Here is a 24,120-nt window from a genome sequence, read left to right as displayed (position 1 = left end):
CCAAACTGAATAGCTGAGCTCTGGAGTCAGTGAGAGACCCTGTCTCAAAAAAAATAGGGGAGCTGACAGAAAGCTGGAAGAAGCCATTCTGCATGCAGTTCAATGGGAGAAAGAGATATCACCAATGAAGATACTCAACAGTGGACACTGCAAGCCTTATATGCCTTATATTTGGCCAGCCAAGCCAAATGAGCCAACGGGTGCAATAGTGGCACATCTGTTATGGGGGAAACCAACTGCCCTCTACTTGGACTGGAGGCCCACTCCATGGAAGGGAATACAACCCTGAAAACTTAAAACAGGGGTAGTCATGAGCCCAAGGGGTATAACGTCTGCTACTGTCTGGCTAAATGTATATACTATGCTTATCAAACTGCCCAGTAAGCACTTCTCTTAATGTTCACACCCTTATATTAATGTTACTCTCACTTTTGATAGAGAATCTTCTCTTTTCAGATGGCAGTGACCTTGGGATGACCCAGAAGGTATTATGGTGATGGAAAGAAATGACTGCAGTGCTCAGTACTGTAATATCTCGATCACACCTTCCAAGGCTCAGGGTCTAATGTGGAAGAGGTGGCGGAAAGAATGTAAGAGCCAAAGGAAGGGCAGGACTCCATACAACATGCTCCCTCCGGCCACAAAATGGCCTGGATATCCATGGCCTCACAGTGCCTGATACTACGACACAAGACCATCATAAGAGGAGGAAAAGATCATGACATCAAAAGTTAAAGAGAGACTGATTGAGATGGGGAGGGGACATAATGGAGAATGAAGTTTCAAAGGGGTAAGTGGGAGAAGGGAGGGTATTACCATGGGGTATTTTTTTTTTTAATTTTTTTGTTCATTTTTTATTTACTTATTTGAGAGCGACAGACACATAGAGAAAGACAGATAGAGGGAGAGAGAGAGAATGGGCGCGCCAGGGCTTCCAGCCTCTGCAAACGAACTCCAGACGCGTGCGCCCCCTTGTGCATCTGGCTAACGTGGGACCCGGGGAACCGAGCCTCGAACTGGGGTCCTTAGGCTTCATAGGTGAGGGCTTAACCGCTAAGCCATCTCTCCAGCCCACCATGGGGTATTTTTTATAATCATGGAAGTTGTTAATAAAAAAAAAATAAATTTAAAAAAATAGGGGAGCTGGACGTGGTGGCACACGCCTTTAATCCCAGCACTTGGGAGGCAGAGGTAGGAGGATCATCGTGAGTTCGAGGCCACCCTGAATTCCAGGTCAGCCTGGACTAGAGTGAGACCCTACCTCAAAAAAAAACAAAAAACAAAAAAAAAAAAAAACAGAAATAAATAAATAAGATGAAATAAAAAATAAAGTGGGCAGCAGTTGAGGAAGACACCTGATGTCACACTCTGGCCTCAAACACACATGCACATATGTATGTCCTCATTCATAGAAACACACAAACACATGCATGCACACCATACACACAAAAATAAACTAGATATGCAAGCAGTACCTGTGCCTTGACTGCCCTCAGGAGACCATGGAACGTCCTGGCAACAAGGCAGAGAGAGGCGTGACAGATCTTCCTTGCTCCAACCCAAGAAGTGAGCGTAAGCTGGCGAGACGTGCTAGCCATTTCTCAGGCCAGGGCGGGTGGCAGACACTTCTAAGGTGGATTAATCCTGAGCGGTGGGACTGTGAGGCGACTTCCTCAGACAGCACCGCCACCAAGAACTCTCTCACTCTCTGTCTCCAGGACCAAAGGGGAGCCCTTCCCTCGGGGAGGCAGGAGGAGGCAGCAGTGAGGAGGGTGGCAGGTGCCCACAGGACCTCTGTGGGGTAAGCCCTGCCTGGGCCCTGCAGGCCTCACAGCTGCCATCTTGATGCGCCATGCCTATCATCTTTCTTTTTTGCTGCTCTGTGCATGTGTATATGTTAATGTGTTCGCGTGGAGGCCAGAGGACGGCCTCAGGAACAGTGCCCACCTCTCTTTTTTTTGTTGTTGTTGTTTGCTTTTTCAAGGTAGGTTTTCAGGCTGACCTGGAATCCCCTACGTAGTCTCAGGGTGGCCTTGAACTCACGGTGATCCTCCTACCCCTGCCTCCCGAGTGCTGGGATTAAAGGCATGCGCCACCATGCCGGGCCTTGGAGAAAGATTTTTAAACAGCAGAACAAAAGCCTTTGGCCCCTTGGTTTCCCACCAGGAATAGATGGTAAGACCCTATTGCTGAAGACGACACATACTTGGGCTGCAAGGCCACTGAGAAATCCTGCTGGAACTGAGCTGAAACCTCTTCCATGTAGACCAGCTGACAGAAAGCTGGAAGAAGCCATTCTGCATGCAGTTCAATGGGAGAAAGAGAAAACACCAATGAAGATACTCAACAGTGGACACTGCAAGTCTTAAATTTTGCCAGCCAGGCCACATGAGCCAAAAGGTGCAATAGTGGCACATCTGTCATGGTGGAAACAAACTGCCCTCTAATTGGACTGGAGGCCCGCTCTATGGGAGGGAATACATCCCTGATACTTAAAACAGGGGTAGTTATGAGCCTTAGGGGTGTAACGTCTGCTACTGTCTGGCTAAATGTATATACTATGCTTACCAAACTGCCCAGTAAGCACTTCTCTTAATGTTCATGTCCATATATTAATGTTACTCTCACTTTTGGTAAAGAGCCTTCTCTTTTCAGATGGCAGTGACCTTGGAAGGACTCAGAAGGTATCATGGTGCTAGAAAGAAGTGACAGGAGTGCTCAGGACTGTAATATCTCTATCACTCCTTCCAAGGCTCAGGGTCCATTGCGGAAGAGGTGGCAGAAAGAATGTAAGAGCCAAAGGAAGGGTAGGACTCCTTACAACGTACTCCTCCGGACACAAAATGGTCTGGATATCCATGACCTCACAGTGCCTGACACTACCTACACAAGACCATCATAAGAGGAGGAAAAGACAATAACATAAAAATAAAAGAGAGACTGATTGAGAGGAGGAGGGGATATGATGGAGAATGGAGTTTCAAAGGGGAAAGTGGGGGGAGGGAGGGCATTACCATGGGATATTGTTTACAATCATGGAAGTTGTTCATTAAAAAAAAAAAAAAAACCCTTTGGCCCCTCTGATATTCTGTTTTGTAATCAATGACCCTGGTTCAAGTCCTCAGTACCCATGTAAAGCCAGATGCACAAAGCGGTGCGTGAGTCTGGAGTTGACTTACAGTGTTGGGAGACCCTTGCACGCCCATACTCACTCTCTGTCCATCTCAAATAAATAAGTACTACTTTCAGTGGCTGGTTCTAGTGTGTCCACCCCCATGTGCTGACAGACACTGACACACAAAGCAGCTTCCATAAGGATCGACACCAAACTGGCAGCAGTCGTGTTAGATGACTGCTTCATCTTTTAAAAATACTTTTATGGGCTGAAGAGATGGCTTAGCGGTTAAGCGCTTGCCTGTGAAGCCTAAGGACCCCGGTTCGAGGCTCGGTTCCCCAGGTTCCACGTTAGCCAGATGCACAAGGGGGCGCACGCGTCTGGAGTTCGTTTGCAGAGGCTGGAAGCCCTGGCGCGCCCATTCTCTCTCTCTCCCTCTATCTGTCTTTCTCTCTGTGTCTGTCGCTCTCAAATAAATAAATAAATAATGAAAAAAAAATAAATAAATAAAAATAAAAATACTTTTATTTATTTATTTATTAGAGAGAACTGGTGTGCCGGGGACTCAGCCACTGCAAATGAACTCCACATGCATGCGCCACCATGTGTATCTGGCTTACGTGGACTCTGGGGAATTGAACCCAGGTTCTTAGGCTTCACAGCAAGTGCCTTAGTGGCTAAAGCCATCCTTCCAGTCTTCTTATACCTTTTCACAAGTTCACTATCTCCTGTGGATAACCCATCTCCCTGCTGCTGCCAATGACCACAGCCATGGGACATTAAAATTTGTACCCACAGCGTGGGAGTCCCAGCCCCGCTACACTGCAACGTCAGAAAGCAAGGCGCTTATGACCATTTCTCCTCAGTAGCTGAGAAACCAGTAAGGGCAGAAGATTCCCCACATGGCGGGGCGTGGTGGCGCATGCCTTTCATCCCAGCACTTGGGAGGCAAGAGGTAAGAGAATGGCTGTGATTAGGAAGGCAGCCTGAGATTACACAGTGAATTCCAGGTCAGCCTGAGCTAGAGCGAGGCCCTATTTTGAAAAAGAAACAAAAATAAAAATAAAAAAGAAAGTGGCGTGGTACAATTGTCTGGTGTCATTTGCAGTGGCAAGAACCTTGACCACACACATACAAATAAATAAGTTAAAAGGCAAGATAGGCATGAATATAAAAATACTTAAGCACGGGCTGGAGAGATGGCTTAGTGGTTAAGGTGCTTGCCTGCAAAGCCAAAGACCTAGGTTCGACGCCCCAGGACCCGTGTAAGCGAGCTGTGCAAGGGGGCGCATGCATCTGGAGTTCATTTGCAGTGGCTGGAGGCCCTGGTGCGCCCATTCTCCCCCCCCCTTTCTTTCTTTCTCTTCCTGCCTATTTCTGTATCTCTCTGTGTCAAATAAATAAAAAATATTTTAAAAAATACTTAAGCAGGACATGGTGGTGCATGCCTTTAATCCTAGCACTCGGGAGGCAGAGATAGGAGGATCTCAGTGATTTCGAGGCCACCCTGAGACTACATAGTGAATTCCAGCCTGGGCTACAGCAAGACCCTACCTCAGGAAAAAAAAGGGGGGGGGGAGGAGACGGGGGTGGTAGCACCTGCCTTTAATCCCAGCACTCAGGAGGCCAAGGTAGGAGGATTGCTGTGAGTTCAAGGCCAGCCTGAGACTATTACATAGTGCCTTCCAGGTCACCCTGGTCTAGGGTAAGACCCAAGTGAGACCTAGAAAAACCAGAAGAGAGAGAGCAAGCTAACATTCAAGGTGAGTCAGCCTATGGGATTTGACGTCCCTGAGCCTCGGTTTCTCCATCTTTCACACAAAGTAGGTATTACTCTTTTCTGACGCTGCAACATTGACCAAAGTGCCCTGTCACCCTCATTCTAGTCAATGTTCCTGGGCACAGCTGAGAGGGTCTCCTATCTTTCTGGCACATGATATCCACCCAGAGCCATGACCAACGATTTGCCCTCTTAACACTTGGCTCCCTCAGTGGGCATCTGTGGAATAAGAGGCAGAGGCTACATCCGGGGAGCTGGCTCGGCTGGCAAAATGTTTACCTTATAAGCATGAGGACCTGTGTTGGATCCCTAGTACCCAGGTAAGATGCCAGCTGTGGTGGCACATACATGTAATCCCAGCATAGGGAAGGCAAAGATAGGAGAACTCCCTGAGGCTCACGGATCAGCCAGTCTAGCCTAACTGGTACACTCCAGGCCAGTGACAGATGTGCGGAGGCCAAAGGCCGAGGTTGGATATCTTCCTCACTCTCCACAAAGTAGGCCAGTGAGGAAAGTTCCTTCCGCCCTCTCTCCTTTCCCTACCTCTCTCCTTCCTTCCTTCTTCCTTTCCTTCCTCCTTTCCCTCCTTCTTTCTTTCGCTTGCACGCGCTCTCTCTCCTTCCTTCCTTATTTCTTCCTTCCTTCCTTTCTTTCTCTCCTCCTTTCCTATTTTATGTTGTCTGATTGTTTTTCGTTTTTCAAGGTCGGGTCTCACTCTAGCTCAGGCTGACCCAGAATTCATTAGGTAGTCTCAGGGTGGCCTCGAACTCATGGCAATCCTCCTACCTCTGCCTCCCGAGTGCTAAAGGCGTGCGCCACCACGCCGCCTCTCTGTCACTCTTGCCACTGTGTGTGCCAGACTAGTTGGTCCAGGAGCTTCTGGGTTCTCCTGGCTTCGCCTCCCACTGCTGGGGGTGCACTGGGATCATGAGTGTGCACCACTTTGCATCAGGTTATATGTGGGTGCTGGGGAATCAAACCCAGATCACCAGGCTTTGCAGGTAAGTGCCTTAACCACTGGGCCATCTCTCCAGCCCAGCACTTGCTTTCTTATCTGAAAAACATAGTTAATTATATCTGCCCTGGCCTCCTCTACAGGTTGAGGTGAGATGAGGCATGCATACACTGTTGTGCACACTGTGAAAATACAAACAGTACTATACGCTTCATATTGTTCCAGAAGGGCGGGTACTGTTGCCTATGTGCCCCAAATGATGGCGGTGCATTCTCTCTGTGTGTAGAAAAGGCAGACTCCATCAGCAACCTCTAACAGGGATCTGTACCTCGTCCCTGAGTGCAGGCTTTAACTGGCTTAGTTTAACTGGCTTTTCCTGTGGGCAGATATCTGATGTCATCAAAAATTCATCAGTGGCAGCAGCTGGTGAATCCACTGACTACTCATTGTACCCTCATTCAGAAAGATAATGAGACCCGGGAGAGCCGGGTCCCAAGAGCCATCAGCTGAAATACACAGCTTAGGCACAGCCCTTCAGGCCCGTCAAGAGAGTCGCCCTGGGTCAGATAAGGCTTCAGACACAGTTTCACAATAACCACCGTGTCAGAGGCCTTTCTACTACAAGTTACAGCTAGGCATGGTGGTCCATGTTTATAATCCCAGCACTGGGGTTTTGGAGGCTGAGGAAGAAGGGTCACAGGTTAGAAGTCAGCCAGGACCGACATGCTGAGACCTTGTTTAAAAAAAAGGGAAGGGAGGGCTGGAGAGATGGCTTAGCGGTTAAGTGCTTGCCTGTGCAGCCTAAGGACCCCAGTTCGAGGCTCGATTCCCCAGGATCCATGTTAGCCAGATGCACATGGGGGCGCATGCGCCTGGAGTTCATTTGCAGTGGCTGGAAGCCCTGGCATGCCCATTCTCTCTCTGCCTCTTTGTCTGTTGCTCTCAAATAAACAAATAAAAATTAAAAATATATTTTTTTAAAAAAAAGGGGGGGTGACAAATGGCTTAATCTACGTAGAATTCCCCAGTGAGGGGCTGAGGCTCAGTGGTAGACCTGCTGCCTGGGATCCCCCAGTAAGGGGCTGGGGTATGTGTTCCCTAGTATGTGTGAGACCCTGGGTTCCATGCATCCCTAGTACTACAAAAATAAATTTAAAAAAATTATCTCCAACTTTTACTAGGATCCTCTATAGCATGTTAGAGAAGAAGCTGAGAGCTGAAGTAAGAAATGGAGGGATGGCTTAGCAGTTAAGGCGCTTGCCTGTGAAGCTGAAGGACTCAGGTTCGATGCCCCAGGACCCACGTAAGCCAGATGCATAAGATGGCGCATGCATCTGGAGTTCGTCCACAGTGGCTGGAGGTCCTGGCGTACCCGTTCTCTCCCCCCACCTTTTTTTTCCTTCTCAAATAAATAAATAAAAGCCACCTCTAAGTTCAGCGAGAAACTCTGTCTCAAGGAAACAAAGTGGAAGAGCTGCAGAGGAAGACACCGCCATCTACTCTGGCACAGGGCATGCATGACATAAGAACCCGGGCCTCCTGCGGGACGGGAAAGGGAGCAGGCGGTCGGCGCCTGGGCTGGGAAAGGTTCTCTTGGAGAAACAGTCCCCCGTCTGTGTGGCTCACAAAGAGCGGAGGACAATGGCTTCTGGGCTGGGCGCTGCGCTGCTCAATGATTAATGAGAATCAAATATCACTTTTGTTTGGGCTCCAAGCTAAAAGAGGAATGCAGCCATAAATGTACCTCTCCTGTGTTCAAAATCCCCCAGAGCTTCCCCAATCCCTTCAGACCAGGGTCTGAGCACCTTGGCTGGCATTCAAGGCCTTTCTGGGTTGGGTAGAGCCAACCATCTGGCTATTTCCTGATCTCAAATCTCTGCCCCGGCCAAAATGTGCCCAGCCTCGCCCAATGCTGCCCACTCCCCTCTTCCTGTGATTCTGCCAGTGGGGTGATGCCTTTCACTGTTTTAGCAGTGCCAACTCCACCTAGCCTGGTCTATGCATGCCATTTAAACTGCAGTAGAGCCCCTTCTCAGACCTCCAGGGCCCTTGAAACTGTGCCTTCTGATTGAGGACCACCAGGACAGCTGACTGCAGCTTAAATCCCATAGGCCTTTCACTCAGAGTCCCCCCAGGGGGCAGGGTTGGGAAGATTGCTCAGAGGATAAAGAAAGCACTTCCTACACAAGCTACCCGAGTTTTGCCACACCCCCCGCCCCCCCCAGAATCCACCTAAAGCCAGGTGTGCAGCAGGAGCATCTGTAATTCCAGTGCATCTAGAGAGGGGAGGTGGAGTCAGGAGAACCCCATGGGCTGGCCAGCCTGGCAAATGCAGCTGTGAACACCCAGAAAGACCCAGGGTAGGAGCTAGGAAGACAGCTCAGTGAATAAAGCATTCACCACTCAAGCCTGAATACCTGAGTTCGAACCCCGACACCCCACGTAAAAAAAAAAAAAAAAGGCTGGAAACTGTCTATAATCCCAGCGTGCCAATGGCAAGATGGAAGGAAGGTGGTGACGAGAGAAGGTCCTGGAGGCTCATGGTGAGGGCAGCAGTGAATGATAGCAAAGTGAGATTCAGAAAGAGAAACCCTGCCATGAAACAAGTAGAAAAAGCAAAGAATGATTGACTCAAAAAAGGTGTTCTCTGACCGCTGCACATGTGCCTGGCGCTCACTCACACACAAACATGGGTATATGCACACACACGCACACACGGAATAACTTTTTTTTCTTTTTCAGAAAAGCAGGGCTGGAGAGATGACTCAGTGGTTAAAGGCGCTTGCTTGCAAAGCCTGACACCCTGGGTTCAATTCCCCAATACCCACATAAAGCCAGATTCAGTGGTGCCTGCATCTTGAGTTCGCTTTAGTGGCTGGAGGCCCTGACATGCTCTCTCTCTCTTTCCCTCTCTCTCTTTCTGCAAATAAAGTCAAAATATTTACAAAGGAGCAGGGCGTGGCGGGACACGCATTTAATCCCAACACTGGGGAGGCAGAGGTAGGAGGATTGCCATGAGTTCAAGGCTACCCGGAGACTACATAGTGAATTCCAGGTCATCCTGGGCCAGAGTGAGACCCTACCTTGAAAAACAACAACACCACCAAAACAAACAGTATATGGCAAAGACCAATAGTCAAGGTTGTCTTCCAACCTCCAGACATGTCATAGCAAACCTGTGCCTGCATTCACACATACACATACACACAGGAGCCCCAGGGAACATGAGGCCTTGGGATATATATGTATATAGCGTGTGTGGGTGTGCATGCACACATGTGCACGTGCGTGTGTGGACAGGGTCTCCTGGATCGAAATGAACGGAACTGCGCACAGAACCCAGAGCTCACTGATTTGGCTAGTCTGGCTAGCCAGCCTGCTCCTGCCTCTGCCTCCCGAGCGCTGGGATTCCAGGCGGGCACCACCACGCCCGGCATTTAGTGGACACCAGGGGATCTGAACTCAGATCTGAACTCCCACTTGCCGCGCTTTCCCTCTGAGCCACCTCCCGGGCCCTCCGAGTTGTTTCGTGTGCCATTCACCCAGTCCTGGGTGCAGAACTGGAGTAAATACACCGTGGGCTCATGAGACATGGGAGGAGGCAGACTTTCTGGAGGCAGAAAAGTCCCTAAAACCTACAACTTGGTTCTGGAAGAGAAAGTGGCAGGGAGCAGGGGGAGGGAGGGAGGTCTGGCAGGTCGGTCTTTAGCGTCGCAGGGGCCATCCAATGGCGCAGCGATGGGACGCTCAGTCATAACCCAGACAGAGGACCCTCTAGTCTTGCTGTGGCACTGGAAGGTGAGGGCTCTTTGCATGTGTGTGCCTGCTTCAATACATGTGTGTGGAGGCCAGAGGCTGACACTGAATGTCCACCTCTATCACTCTCCAGCATTTTTTTTTTTTTTTTTTGAGGTAGGGTCTCACTCTGGTCCAGGCTGACCTAGAATTCACTGTGTAGTCTCAGGGTGGCCTCGAACTCACAGCAACCCTCCTACCTCTGCCTCCTGAGTGCTGGGACTAAAGGTGTGCGCCATGAGACTCCACCTTTTCTTTCTTTCTTTCTTTCTTTCTTTTTTAATGTTTTTCGAGGAAGGGTTTCACTCTAGCTCAGGTTGACCTGGAATTCCCCATGTAGTCTCAGGCTGGCCTTGAACTCACAGCGATCCTCCTACCTCTGCCTCCCGAGTGCTAGGATTAAAGTCGTGGGCCACTACACCTGGCTCCACCTTATTTCTTAAGACGGCCTCTCTCACTGAATCCAGACCTCATCAATTTGGATAGACAAGCGATTCCTGGGGACCCTCCTACCTCTATTTCCCCAGTGGTGGGGATTATGCACCACTATGTCCAGCTTTTACGTGGGTGCTGGGGACCCACACTTAGATCCCACTGAGCCATCTCTTCAGCCCCAGGAAAGGGTTTTTTGAAGCAGAATTCTAACAGCTGTCCACAGAACACATGTCTCTAGACACTGTCTGGGTACGGACATGATTATGTCCCCATACAAAGACAGGAAACCTGAAGGGCCCCCTCACCCAGGTACTGAGTCAGCCACTTGGAAATGGGTCTCTTGCCAGAAGAGAACTCTCACCTGTCACTTGCCCAAGTCCCTAATCAAGACCGAGTGTCAAAGGCTAGACAGAGACCAGAATGGACCTGCCTTCTCTATGGCCATGGCTGGCCGGGCAAAGGGCACCCTCTGGGGAAAACTAGCCCCAAACCTTTTCTAAGCTACAAGTAGACCCAATACCGAGGTCCCCATTGACACACACAGGTATACTCCTTTCTTCAGCTGCCATGGGACCCCCCCACACACAAGCACAGACCCATCAAGTGGAAGGACGCCTCCCTGGTCTGACACATCAGCTCTTAAAGAGTTGCAAGGCTAGCTGGGAGGGATGGGGTACCCTAACCCACCCTTGGGTCTCAGAGGAAAATCCAAGTGTCCAAGCCTGTGCACCTTCCCTGAGAAGCCATCTCAAATCACAGCAGCCCATCCAAGAAGACCTGTCTCAGTGCTCAGCTGCTCTTGGGTCAACTAGCAACAATTTCTTTCGCCCTCGGCAGCGTTTGGGTGGGTGGGGAGCGGGGCTGCTCTAGGGGAGGCCACCGACCCCTCCATTCTTAAAGGCACTGAGCTATCAGATGCGCAAAAGGGGGTTACTGCCACCCCCTCACACCCATCCCCCCCCTCACTTAACTGGCTTACAAGTGGCCAGTCTAGAACACGGTCCCTCTAGGCCCTTCACTTAGCCAAAGCCCCAGGATGGTTGGCTGCTCTCCTCCTAGGGACACCTGTACATCCCAGTGCACAACAAACCTTCCAGCAAATCTCAAGCGGTGTGGGGACAAGGGAGGCTCTGAAAAGGGACCGCAGAAGCCCCCCTTCCTGCAAGGGTGGCCCCCTCCTTCCACCCTGCAGGTTGCTCCGTTCAGGAGGCTTGGGAACAGCCTAGTGTGTGCATGTGGGGGGCTGGGGGGGGGGGAGGAGGGAGACACAGCCCAGGACGGCCAGCGACGCGGCGGGAAAGCGGGAGTCAAGCCCATGGCGGTGGGGCACCCCGTCCCCGGAGCGGGGCCGACAGGCGGGATCAACAGCCCAGAAACTTTGAATGGATCACGCCGCAGACTCGGTGGGGAGGAGGAGGACGGGGGGAGGGAGGGGCGCGCGGGGCCGGTGGGGGCGGGGAGCCCGGGGGTGGGGGGGGCGGTGTCTCACTTACCATCTTGTTCACATCCATGACCGAGGTTGCGGGGCGTCCCTCCCCGCACCCCCCCCCCGCCTCCACCTCTCTGGAGATCCCGGGGTCCCCTGGCCCTGAGCGATGGTTGCTGCTGCTGCTGCGGTGGCAGCGTGGTCACTGCAGCCCCGGGGGTGCCATGCTGCTGCGGGCGAGGGCGGCCGGCGGCACCTCCGCGGCTGGACCGCGGACGGCGGGGAGGGGGCGGGGCGGGGGCCGGGGAGGGGGAGGGGGCCGGAGGGCGCGCGCGCCCGGCTGCGGGGGAGGAGGAGGAGGAGGTGGGGGAGGAAGGCGCGGTCCCGCGGGTGCAGCCGCGAGCGCACAGGCGGAGAGAGGGCTCCCCCACCCGGGGAACCCCGAGATCCGCTGGGAAAGGTGGGGGGGGCGGGCCTGGCTATGGATTCTCGGACTCGTGATCACCCCACCACCACCACCACCCTACACCCCCCACACCACCCCTCGGGAGCTCCGGCTAGAGTGAGGGTTGAATGACAAAATGTTTAGTTTCTGCTGGAGCCTGGGAGGCTGAGTTGGGATCTGCCCGCCAGGAAGTGTGTTTGTGTGCGTGTATGTGTGTGTGTGTTGGTGGGGGGACCCGGGGGCACTCAGGAAATGCGTGGGGGAGGCGACCGAAGGGGTGGGAAGAGGTGGATGGGATGGGAGGGGAGGGGAGGGCGAGCGCGCATTCCAGAAGGGGCAGGGGGTCCGGCTAGGCCCCTCCCCACTGGGCTTTCTTCTGGACAAAGAGGGAATTCAGTCCCTGGATGGCCTCCTGGGGCTAATCCCCAGCGCCCTCCCAAATGAGGCTGGGGTCTGCAAACAGATGGGCAAGTGGAAGTGGCACCAGGTTTCCCCCCAACACACACACTCCGCAGCCCCGGTCTCACGTGCCCACCCTTCCCGCAAGTGAGCCCCTTCCTGGAGGCTGGCTGGCTTTTAAGTGGTGTGGAGCACCTCATCTCTCCAGCCAGAGGCCCCCACCTCCCAGCTGGCGTACAGAAGCCAGAAGCTAGCTCTCCCCACTCTGCCAGACAGCTCTGCTCCCTGAAAACGCACCTCCGGAGTGAGGTGTTCCAGAAACGAGGCCTACCATCTGCCCCTGCCCTTAGGAAAAAAATCGGGGCGGCACGGCACAGAGCATATTGAAGACAGCAGGCGTCTGAAGGTTCACTTAGACCATCTACAATCCACAGGGAGGAAACTGAGGTCCTGCGGATAGTGGATTGCCCCAGGTCACATGCCTAAAGAGAGGCAGTGTGGCTCAAGTCCCCAAAAAACTTCCAATGATGCTTTACAGGTGAGGTATATAACTTTTTTTTGTTTCCTTTTTTAAAAAATTATTAATTTTATTTATTTATTTGAGAGAAAGAGAGGGTGCGCCAGGCCTTTAGCCAATGCAACGAACAAACTCCAGATGCATGAGCCACCTTCTGCATCTGACTTCATGTAGTTACTGGGGAGTTGAACCAGGGTCCTTAGGCTTTGCAGGCAAGCACCTTAATGGCTGAACCATCTCTCCAGCCCATTGTGTTTTGTTTGTTTTATGAGAGACAGAGAGAGAGAGAGAGAATATGGGTGTGCCAGGGACTCCAGCCACTGCAAATGAACTCCAGACGCATGCACTAATTTGTGCATCTGGCTTAAATGGGTTCTGGGGAGTAGAACCTGGGTCCTTAAGCTTTGCAGGCAAGTACCTTAACCACTAAGCCATCTTTCCAGCACGATTTGTTGTTTTTTTTTTTTAATTTTTGGTTTCTTAGAGGTACAGTATTCACTTTAGTCTGGGCTGACCTGGAATTCACTATGTAGTCTCAGAGTGGCCTTGAACTCATGTTGATCCTCCTACCTCTGCCTCCCAAGTGCTGGGATTAAAGGCGTGTGCCACCACACCCGGCCTGGTTTTGGTTTTTTGAGGCAGGGTCTCACTCTAGGCTCACCTGGAGCTTACTCTGTAGTGTAGGCTGGCCTCAAACTCATGACAATTGTTCCTCTGCTTCCCAAGTGTGGGGATTATAGGTGTGAGCCACCACACCAGGTTTGAGGCATACAGTTTTTATGATCTTTGTTGTTTGAGACAGGGTCTCATGTAGCCCAGGGTAGCCTGGAACTCACACCAAGGATGACTAATGATTCTTTCAAATGAGGAAGTGACAGGCCTCTTCCTTCCTGCCCCTTTCTGTACATAATGGATGGAGCCTGTCGGACTAACTAGCCATTCCCCTAACAATATGAGTTTTCTTTCTTCTTTCTTCCCCCCCCTCCCCCCAGGTAGGGTCTCACTTTAGCCCAGGCTGACCTGGAATTCACTATGTAGTCTCACTCATGGAGACCCTCCTAACTCTGCCTCCCAAGTGCTGGGATTAAAGGCGTGCACCACCATGCCTGGCTCAGGCTGAGTTTTCTTAAAAATATTTTATTTAGGGCTGGAGAGATGGCTTAGTGATTAACGCTCTTCCCTGCAAAAGCCCACGCTCCACTCTCTGGATTCCACATAAGCAGGAAGCACACAGGTGAAGCAAGCACAAGGTCGCAAGTGCCCACAAGGTGGCGGAAGCATCTGGAGTTCGATTGCAGTAGCTGAAACCCTGGCTCGACAATTCTATCTCTAAATAATAGTAATAATAATAATTTTAAAATACATTTCAGGGGCTGAAGAGATGGCTTAGTGGTTAAGTGCTTGCCTGTGAAGCCTAAGGACACCGGTTCGAGGATTGATTCCCCAGGACCCACATAAGCCAGATGCACAAGGAGGCGCACATGTCTAGAGGTTGTTTGCAGTGGCTTGGAGGCCCTCGTGCACCCATTCTCTCTATCTGCCTCTTTCTCTGTCTCTCTCAAATAAATAAAAATGAACAAAATCTTATATATATATATTTTTTATATATATATATATATATATATTTTAAAGCCGGGTGTGGTGACATATGTCTTTAATCCCAGCATTTGGGAGGCAGAGATAGGAAGATTGCCATGAGTTTGAGGCCACACCTGAGACTACATAGTGAATTCTAGGTCAACCCAAACTAGAGTGAGACCCTACCTCAGAAAACAAAACAAAACTATACACACACACACACACACACACACACACATTTTAGAGCCAGGCGTGCTGGCGCACACCTTTAATCCCAGCACTTGGGAGGCTGAGGTAGGAGGATCGCTGTGAGTTCTAGGCCAGCCTGAGACTAATTCCAGGTCAGCCTGGGCAGGAGCAAGACCTCTCTTCGACAAACAACAACAACAACAAAAAAATCAAAACAAAACAAAATTTGCGAATCCTTAATCTTGGACTCCAAGATTTTTTTTCTTTCCTTTATTGGGGTAAGGGAGGGGGGGCTTTTAAAAACATTTAATTTATTTTATATATATATATATGTTATAACAGGTTCTACTCTTTTATCCCCTCGCCCCTGCTTCCTGAGAGGCTTCCCACCCACTCTGTGGCTCTTTCAATCTTTCTGCCCCCTCTTCCACACTGCTCCCTGAGCCATGGCAGGCCTGTGGGCAATTTGATTTAGTGTTGAGTTCTCTGTAGCCACAGTATTTCAGTTTTGATTGATGGGGGTGGGGAGGGGCTTTTTGAGATAGGAGTCTTAGTCGGTATACCTGGAACTCACTAGGCAGCCCAGGCTGGCGTCAAAATTGGGACAGTCATCTGGCCAAAGCCTCTAGTGTGCTCAGATTACAGGCTCATGTCACTGTCACCATGCTCAGCTACCCAGAACCTTTGGCACCTTCCCAGATGAAGCCCACTTGCTCATCTTTATAATGAAGACAGTGAACCTAAGGACTCGAGTTCAATCCCCCCAGTTCTCACATAAAGGCAGGTGCACAAAGTGGCACGTGCATTTGCAGCGGCTAGAGGACCTGGCGTCCACATTCTCTGTCTTTGTCTCTCTGCTTGCAAATAAATAAATAGAAATACAAAATGAGGATAGTGACACCTACCACCTAAGTGGGTCATGAGAGTCTCCCAAGCCCTACCTATAGGGAGCTAAACAATGACCCCCAAAGAGACTCATCAGGTCCCAACCTCTCGCACCTATGAACACCACCTTCCATGGTGAAGACTCGACAGGTATGTTAAGGACTGTGAGATAATACAAAATGGCAGTCACACGTGGCCTTACAACAAGAAAGGTTGAGAACTGGGCGTGGTGGCGCACGCCTTTAATCCCAACACTCAGGCAGAGGTAGGAGGATCTCCGTGATGAGTTTGAGGCCATCCTGAGACTCCATAGTGAATTTCAGGTCAGTCGGAGCTAGAGTGAGACCCTACCTGGAAAGAAAAGAAAGAAAGAGAGAGAGAGAAAAAAAAAGAGGTTGACAACACGCACATCCAGAGGAGAAAGTGCAGCTCATGGTGAGGTCACAAGCCACAGGATGCCTGCAGCCACCAAAAGCAGCCCTAGATTTTCTCGGAGGCTCTGAAGGAAGCTACCGGGGATGGCATGGGGTGGCCTTGCTCTTGTGGCATCCAGCTTTTAAATCTATTTCAAATGTGACAGTGACAAGCCCCATTTACTCCCCAGAGGCTGGCCCTGGCCCTGCATGAAGAGGCCTGCTGGACTCTAGCTCCATCAACACTTTTGTTTCATTTATTTATTTTTTATTTATTTGAGAGAGAGAGAGAGAGAGAGAGAAGTAGAGAGAATGGGCACACCAGGGCCTCTTCCAGCCACTGTAAATGAACTCCAGACACATGTGCCACCTTGTGCATCTGGCTTACATGGGGAATTGAACCTGGGGTCCTTAGGTGTCACAGGCAAGTGCCTTAACCACTAAGCCATCACTCCAGTCCAACACCTTTCTTTGATAGAGGAACTTTCTAGCTTCTAGCCTCTAGAATGGGGAGAGAAGAGAACTGTGTTGTTTTAACCAGTGGGTCTCCGGCTAACTTTGCTTTAACAGCCACTGGAAATGAACACACGGCTCGTGTCCCAGCCCCACATGGACGCCTGCCTTGGGCTATGCTGTTTCTCTAGTTATCTGGCTGAGTGACCTGTGAGGGAGCCCTGCTCCATTTACAATAGCAGCCCCCCCCCCCCGCAAAGAAGCACAAACACGTGCATGCCACAGGTATGGACCCATGTGATCACCCCTATGAGCCTGGGTTGCCCTGCTCTGGTGGGGGCTTTGGAATAAGTGCTACAGACACAGCCAGCTGTGAATGGGGAGCCCAGTAGACCTTGGGCTGCTGCTGTGTCCTTTTATTGGCTGAGAGGGCTCAGACTGAGAAGCATCCATGTGCTCAAACCCACAGGTCAGTTACTTCCCTGTTCTCTTGTATTGTCTAGTCCTAACTGGTAGGTCTATCTCCGTTTAGATTCCTAAACCAGGAACTTCCAAGCTGGCCTTAATTCTTCCTTTGACAACCTCTCATTCCCATGCCACCTAGTCAGATTCCATGCTGTGGTGGTTTGATTCAGGTGACCCCCATAAACTTAGGTGTTCTGGATGTTAGGTTCCGAGCTGATTGAGATTTGGGAATTAACACCTTCTGGAGGTGGTGTATTGTTGGGAGCGGGCTTTGGGTGTCATAGCCAGTTTCCCCATGCTAGTGTTTGGCACACTCTCCTGTTCCTGTTGTCCACCTGATGTTGGCCAGGGAATGAGGTCCACCCTATGCTCATACCATCGTTTTCCCCTGCCATGGTGGAGCTTCCCCTCGAGTCTGTAAGCCAAAGTAAACCTCTTTTTCTCACAAGCTGCTCTTGGTTGGGTGATTTCTACCAGCAATGTGAACCTGACTGCAACAGTAAAGTGGTACCAAGGAGTGGGATTGCTGCTAGACACCTGACTGTGTGGCTTTGGCCTTTTGGAGCTGATTTTCAAGAGGAATGTGGAAGGATTTGAAACCTAAAAGACGCCTTGCAGTGTTGTAAGTACAGCTTGATGGACCATTATGGTCAGAGTTGAAAGACCTGAGCAGTAAGAACTATGGACTGTGAGGTTAGGCTTATGAGGGTGAGAAAGAGCTTTGCCTGAACTAGGCTAGCAGTTTGTGTGAGGCTTGCTGTTATGCCCATCTCCTGAGAAGTTGTGCAGGGTTGCTTTGCATAGAAATGAACTGGTGTGAGCAAAGGAATATGGCACAGAGAGAAAGGATGAATTGCTGCCTGTTCAACTACAATTGAGAGATTACAACCTTTGAGATTGGACCACCTGACCTGCACTAGGGTAACTGGAAGAATGTAGACTGAGCCACACTCCTAGCCCCTCACTGGGGGGATTTTAGGCAGGAGCTCTACCACTGAGCCACGCCCCCAGCCCCTCACTGGGGGATTCCAGGCAGGAGCTCTACCACTGAGCCACGCCCCCAGCCCCTCACTGGGGGATTCTAGGCAGGAGCTCTACCACTGAGCCATGCCCCCAGCCCCTCACTGGGGGATTCTAGGCAGGAGCTCTACCACTGAGCCACACCCCCAGCCCCTCACTGGGGGATTCTAGGCAGGAGCTCTTCCACTGAGCCACGCCCCAGCTCCTCACTGGGGGATTCTAGGAGCTCTACCACTGAGCCACACCCCCAGCCCCTCACTGGGGATTCTAGGCAGGAGCTCTGCCACTGAGCCACTGCCTAGAATCCCCTAGTGGGGGCCGGGGGCGTGGCTCAGGGATAGAGCTCCTGCCTAGAATCCCCAGTGAGGAATTATGGTCCTGGCTCACTATTTGAACATTTGCCTGGTGTCCCTCAGTGAGGGGTTGGGAGCGGTCTCTCAAGGGTAAAGCACTGGCCTAGCATACACCCTGGGTTCCTTCCTCATGCACAGGTTAAAAAAAAAAACTGCAGAAAGTATCTGAGACTCCCATTCTTTGAAGTAATCTACACAGTAAGGAACTGCAAATGCACTGGTGAAGGGTGACACCTACTGGTGACCAGTTTCTGCAGCCCAGCCTTAAGACATACCACACAGATGGCCCTGGATGACTGGACAGGGCAGGGCCTTGTCACAGAGTTGATGGCCTGGGGTGATAAGGAGGGCAGGACCTTTCTACAGAGTATTGTGCTTTAAAGGCAGAAGGTTCCATAAATTCCCATTATGAGGTTATTTATTAATAACCAAACAATACTGCTTGCAAAAAGGCCTTAGAAACCTTAGCAACACATTTTTCCATAATCTGATTCAACTGTTCCAAAAATCAGACCACACAGAAAGTATACTAATATGACTACATAGATATCTTGCAGACAAAGAGTTCTATTTAAAAAATAATAATAATAAATAAAAGTTCTGCTGGGCATAGTTGTGCACTCCTTTGATCCCAGAACTTGGGAGGCAGAGGTACGAGGATCGCCATGAGTTTGAGGCCATCCTGAGACTACATAGTGAATTCAGGTCAGCCTAGGCTGGAGTGAGACCCTACCTCAAAAAACCAAACAAACAAAAAAATTTTAAAAAAAGTGCACTGAAATCCAAGGATAAGGAGGAGGAGTAGAGTAGTCTGAAGGTTCCTTGATGGTATTTATTTGTTTTGGTTTGGTTTTTCGAGGTAGGGGCTTACTCCGGCCCAGGCTGAACTGGCATTCACTGTGTGGTCTCAGGGTGGCCTGGAACTCACAGTGATCCTGGTACCTCTGCCTCCCGAGTGCTGCTATTAAAGGCATGCGCTGCCACACCCGGCTTGGTTTATTTTATTTTATTTATATTTATTTATTTTTTTTTTTTTGAGACAGGAGCTCATGTAATCCAGACTGGCCTCAAACTTGATAAATAACTAAAGATGACCGTGAACATCTGGTCTTCCTGCTTCTAACCTCAACGGCTGGAATTACAAGTGTGCACCCCCATGCCCAGGTTCACACAGTGCCAAGAACGGCACTTGGGGCTTTGTGCATACTAGATGAGCACTTTTCAGCTGAGCTACCTCCATAGCCTGCCTTTTCTCCCTTCATTCAGTCTAGGACCCTAGGACCCCCAGCCCACAGGAGCACACCAACATTCAGCCTGGGTCCTCCCTCTTCAATTAGTCCTTTCTGGAACCACCCTCATGCCAGAGGCGTCTCCTGGTGATTCTAAATCCCATCACGTTGACAATGAAGATTAACCATTGACCTTACATAGAGAGCAGTCATTGGAACAAGTTCCTTGACTTTTCTATTTTAAGCTTCCATTCCCTTATCAATATTACATTAATGCTGATGGAGTTAGTATGCGCTAATAGGGCTGTACTAAAAATCAAGTAAGGGTCTTGAGAGATTGCCCAGTGGTTAAACGCACTTGCTTGCAGAGCTTGTTGGCCCAGGTTCAATTCCTCAGTACCCACGTAAAGCCGGATGTACAACGGGGCACATGCAGTGGCAAGAGGCCCTGGCGCGCCCGTTCTTTCTCTGTCTCACTCTCTGTTTCTCTTTGCTCACAAATTTAAAAAAAAAAAAAAAATTTGCTAGGTGTGGTAGTGCACGCCTTTAATCCCAGCACTCGGGAGGCAGAGGTAGTAGGATCACCGTGAGTTCGAGGCCACCCTGAGACTACATAGTAAGTTCCAGGTCAGCCTGGGCTAGAGCGAGACCCTACCTTGAAAAAAAAAAAAAAAAGTGAAATGGAACAAATCTCTTTGGACAATTGGTGGCACATGGGACTCGCAGTAGGATTTCTTATGCTGGGAAACACAAAGCTGTCCCCCCCCACACACACCCGTGGTCCTACAAAGGCAGCATGTCAGAGCTGTGGTCAGAGTCCTGAGGTGACCCATAGCAGGTGTGGGCCTGCAGGAACCCTAGGTTGCCCTGGTGACCAATCCCAAGCATGCCCCCTGGTGTAGGGAAACACTACACGTGCTGTGTTTTTACAGTGACGCAAATATGAGTGCAGATTGTAGTCCCCGCAGCGGGCATCTGGCACGGTGCCACCCAAGCCCTGAGAAAGGCTGTTCAATAAAGACCTAGTTTCAGGGCTGGGACTTTACCTCAGTGGCTACAGTGCTTGCCTAGCATGCACCAAACTGTAGCTTCCATCCCCGGTACCACATCAACCAGGCATGGTGCCACACGCCTGTGATTCCAGCACTTGGCCAGGTGGAAGCAAGAGGGTCAAAAATTCAAGGTCACCCTTAGCTATACAGTGACCTTGAGGCCAGCCTAGGCTACATGGGACCCTGTTTCAAAGATCAACAACAACTGGACTGGAGAGGTGGCTCCCCGGTTAAAGGCACGTGCTTACAAAGCCTGACAGCCCTGGTTTGACTCCCATGTAAAACCAGAGATACAAAGTGGCTCATGTATCTGGAATTCCTGTGCAGTAGCAAGAGGCCCTGACATGCCCATTCTTTCTTGCGCTTTCTCTCTCTCTTTCTCTCACTGTCTCTTTCTGCTTACAAATGAATGAAAAACTTAAAAAAAAAAAAAGGGCTGAGCCGGGCGTGGTAGCACATGCTTTTAATCCCAGCATTCAGAAGGCAGAGGTAGGAGGATCATTGTGAGTTCAAGGTCATCCTGAGACTACATAGTGAATTCCAGGTCAGCCTGGGCTAGAGGGAGACCCTACCTCGAAAAAAAACAAAACAAACAAACAAAAGCAAGGACTGGAGAGATGGCTTAGCAGTTAAGGCACTTCCAGCAAAGCCAAAGGACCCAGGTTCAATTCCAAGTACCCACATAAGCCATATGTGCGGGGTGGCACATGTATCTGGAATTTTTTTTGCAGTCACTAGCAGCCCTGGCTTGTCCATTCTCTCTCTCTCTCTCCCTATCTGCACATGCATGTGTGTGTGTGTGTGCATGCACGCATGAAATAAATAAATAAAAGAGTCAAGCATGGTGGTGCAAGCTTTTAATCCCAGCACTCGGGAGGTGGAAGAGTAGGAAGATCAACATGAGTTCAAGGCCACCTTGAGACTACATAGTGAATTCCAGGTCAGCGTGGGCTAGAGTAAGACCCTACCTCGAAAAAAAAAAAAAAAAAAAAGCAAAATAAATGACCTAGCTGCAGGCATGTGAACACAAGAACCACGGTGCTAAGGCTGTACAATCCGGACAGAGTGTTTTGTCAAACACAGTGTCCCCGGGAGCTAGGCCCACAAGGTCTCACTCACAGCCGGAACACTAACGCACAGCAAAGGTGGTGACTTGCCCAAGTTCCCGGAAGCAGTGACCAAGATTTCCATGCACCTGCCTGAGTGTTTCAGCGGTCCGATCCACACACGTCCACCAAACAACCCCACAGGGGTCAACTCACAGCAGCAAGGGGCTCTGATCACTCTCAGCTGACTGACTGTGGGCCTTCTGGGAACAAGGCCCCCAGCAGAGACAAGTCTGCGCTAGGGCACTCCCTGGGCACCAGCTGGGGACGTCACGGCTGTCCATGGGGAATGTTGAAGGGCCACCATTAATGCGCAATGAGCAGAGGCCAGGAGCACCACTTAGTGGCTGGGAAGAGAACCCTGCAATTATCAGCGCCGAGGTCGGTGTGCAGAACTCCGGGAGACTGGAAGTGTGTCCTCTTGATCTAGCAAAAGGCTGGTAGGAGCCAGGCGTGATGGCGCATGTCTTTGATCCCAGCACTCGGGAGGCAGAGGTAGGAGGATTTGTGAGTTCAAGGCCACCCTGAGATGACATAGTGAATTCCAGGTCAGCCTGAGCTAGGGTGAGACCCTACCTCGGGGGAAAAAAAAAAAGGTTGGTAGGGTCCTACGAGGAAAGGCTGGGAGTAACAAACACTCCTCTTGTGCAGGCACTGACTAAAATGGGCACAAGCCTGGGGGGCAAAGGGGAGACACGTAGCCATGGCGTCATCCTGCCAACTCTGAAATGTGGAATTCTGCCTTCATTCTGCCTTCACTCTTGCCTCCCAGGGGCCGCCCACGCATCCAGAATTAGAAGGAAGGATACACATAGGGGCAAATATATATATTGTTATTGACAACTTCTACACTTACAGACAACAAACCATGGTACTCCCCTCCCCTCCCCCACTTTCCCCTTCTATTGTTTTTTGAGCCAGGGTCTCACCCTAGACCAGGCTGACCTAGTTCTCCCTCCCTGGCCTCAAACTCACATTGATCTTCCTACCTCAGCCTTGCAAGTGTTGGGATTAAAGGCATGAGCCACTATGCCCAGCCTTAATTATAATTTTTTTTTTTTAATGAAAGTACAGAAAAGCTGGGGCCTGGGGAGGTGGCTCAGTGGGTAAAAAGTACTTGCTGTCCAAGCATGAGGACCTGAGTTCAGATCCCCAGGATACATGTAAAAAGTCACACTTGCCTGCAACGCCTGACGACCCGGGTCCAATTCCCCAGGACCCATGTGAAGCCAGATGCGCAAATTGGTGCATGCATCTGGAGTTTGTTTGCAGCACAGGATGTCCTGGCGCACTCATTCTCTCTGTCTCTCTTCTATCTCTCTCTGCTAGCAAAGAAAAATATTTTTAAATAAAAGCCAGACCTGGGCTGGAGAGATGGTTTAGCATTTAAGGTGCTTGTCCATGAAGCCTAAGGACACAAGTTTGATTCTCCAGGACCCACATAAATCAGATACACATGGTGGTGCATGCATCTGGAGTTCGTTTGCAGTGGCTGGATGGCACTGGAGGCAGGGCAGCCTGGACTAGAGTAAGACCCTGAATCAAAAAAGATAAAGAAGCCAGGTGTGGTGCACACCATTAATCCCAGAATTTGGGAGGCAGAGGCAAGAGGATCACTGTGAGTTCAAAGCAACCCTGAGACTACATAGTGAATTCCAGGTCAGCCTGGGCTAGAGTGAGACCCTACCTCGAAAAACCAAAAATAAAAAGTTTTCTGACTGAACACACATGTTGTTGCATGTACGTGTCCATGCACATATGTGCCTGCACATAAACACATACACCTCACGTGCGTGCACATACACACACAAAGATAATAACAAGGAAAGTACTTTGCCCACACTTAGAGTCCCCAGAGTGTAGTGTGAATGATCATGACCACAGAGTCAACACTCGAGGTTCTTTACTAGGCACCTGCTGCGCACAGCCGCGCCTTTCTCTGGACTTGGAAAGTCAGCAGTCAAAGCCAGGCTGTGCTTTTACTAACCCTGCGCCTGCGCATGTGAATCCCTTAGGACACTGGTCCTAGCTGTGGCGTAACCCTTCTCTGGACAGGAGCTCTACCACTGAGCCACGCCCCAGCCCCTCACTGAGGGATTCTAGGCAGGAGCTCTACCACTGAGCCACACCCCCAGCCCCTCACTGGGGGATTCTAGGCAGGAGCTCTACCACTGAGCCACACCCCAGCCCCTCACTGGGGGATTCTAGGCAGGAGCTCTACCACTGAGCCACGCCCCCAGCCCCTCACTGGGGATTCTAGGCAGGAGCTCTACCACTGAGCCACGCCCCCAGCCCCTCACTGGGGATTCTAGGCAGGAGCTCTACCACTGAGTCACACCCCCAGCCCCTCACTGGGGGATTCTAGGCAGGAGCTCTACCACTGAGTCACACCCCCAGCCCCTCACTGGGGATTCTAGGCAGGAGCTCTACCACTGAGCCACGCCCCAGCCCCTCACTGGGGGATTCTAGGCAGGGGCTCTACCACTGAGCCACAATCCAAGCCCCTCACT

General features: G+C 50.7%; 1 protein-coding gene across 3 annotated transcripts in view; it reads right to left on the bottom strand.

The window, feature by feature from the left end:
* The window catches only part of Hip1 (huntingtin interacting protein 1), a 198,396-nt gene that overhangs the window by 96,605 nt on the left and 77,671 nt on the right, over positions 1-24,120 (bottom strand). The window contains exon 1 of one of the 3 annotated variants that reach the window (XM_045142992.1): positions 11,574-11,647. The exons of the other annotated variants lie outside the window; for them this stretch is intronic. Coding sequence (XP_044998927.1) covers positions 11,574-11,591 — 18 coding nt within the window. The 5' untranslated portion in view covers positions 11,592-11,647. Of the gene's footprint in view, positions 1-11,573; positions 11,648-24,120 lie in introns of those variants that run through there. 3 annotated transcript variants of the gene reach the window in all.

This window comes from Jaculus jaculus, chromosome 2 (genome assembly GCF_020740685.1).
Source record: "Jaculus jaculus isolate mJacJac1 chromosome 2, mJacJac1.mat.Y.cur, whole genome shotgun sequence".
NCBI lineage: Eukaryota > Metazoa > Chordata > Mammalia > Rodentia > Dipodidae > Jaculus > Jaculus jaculus.
This window is presented reverse-complemented; position numbering and strand designations above follow the sequence as displayed.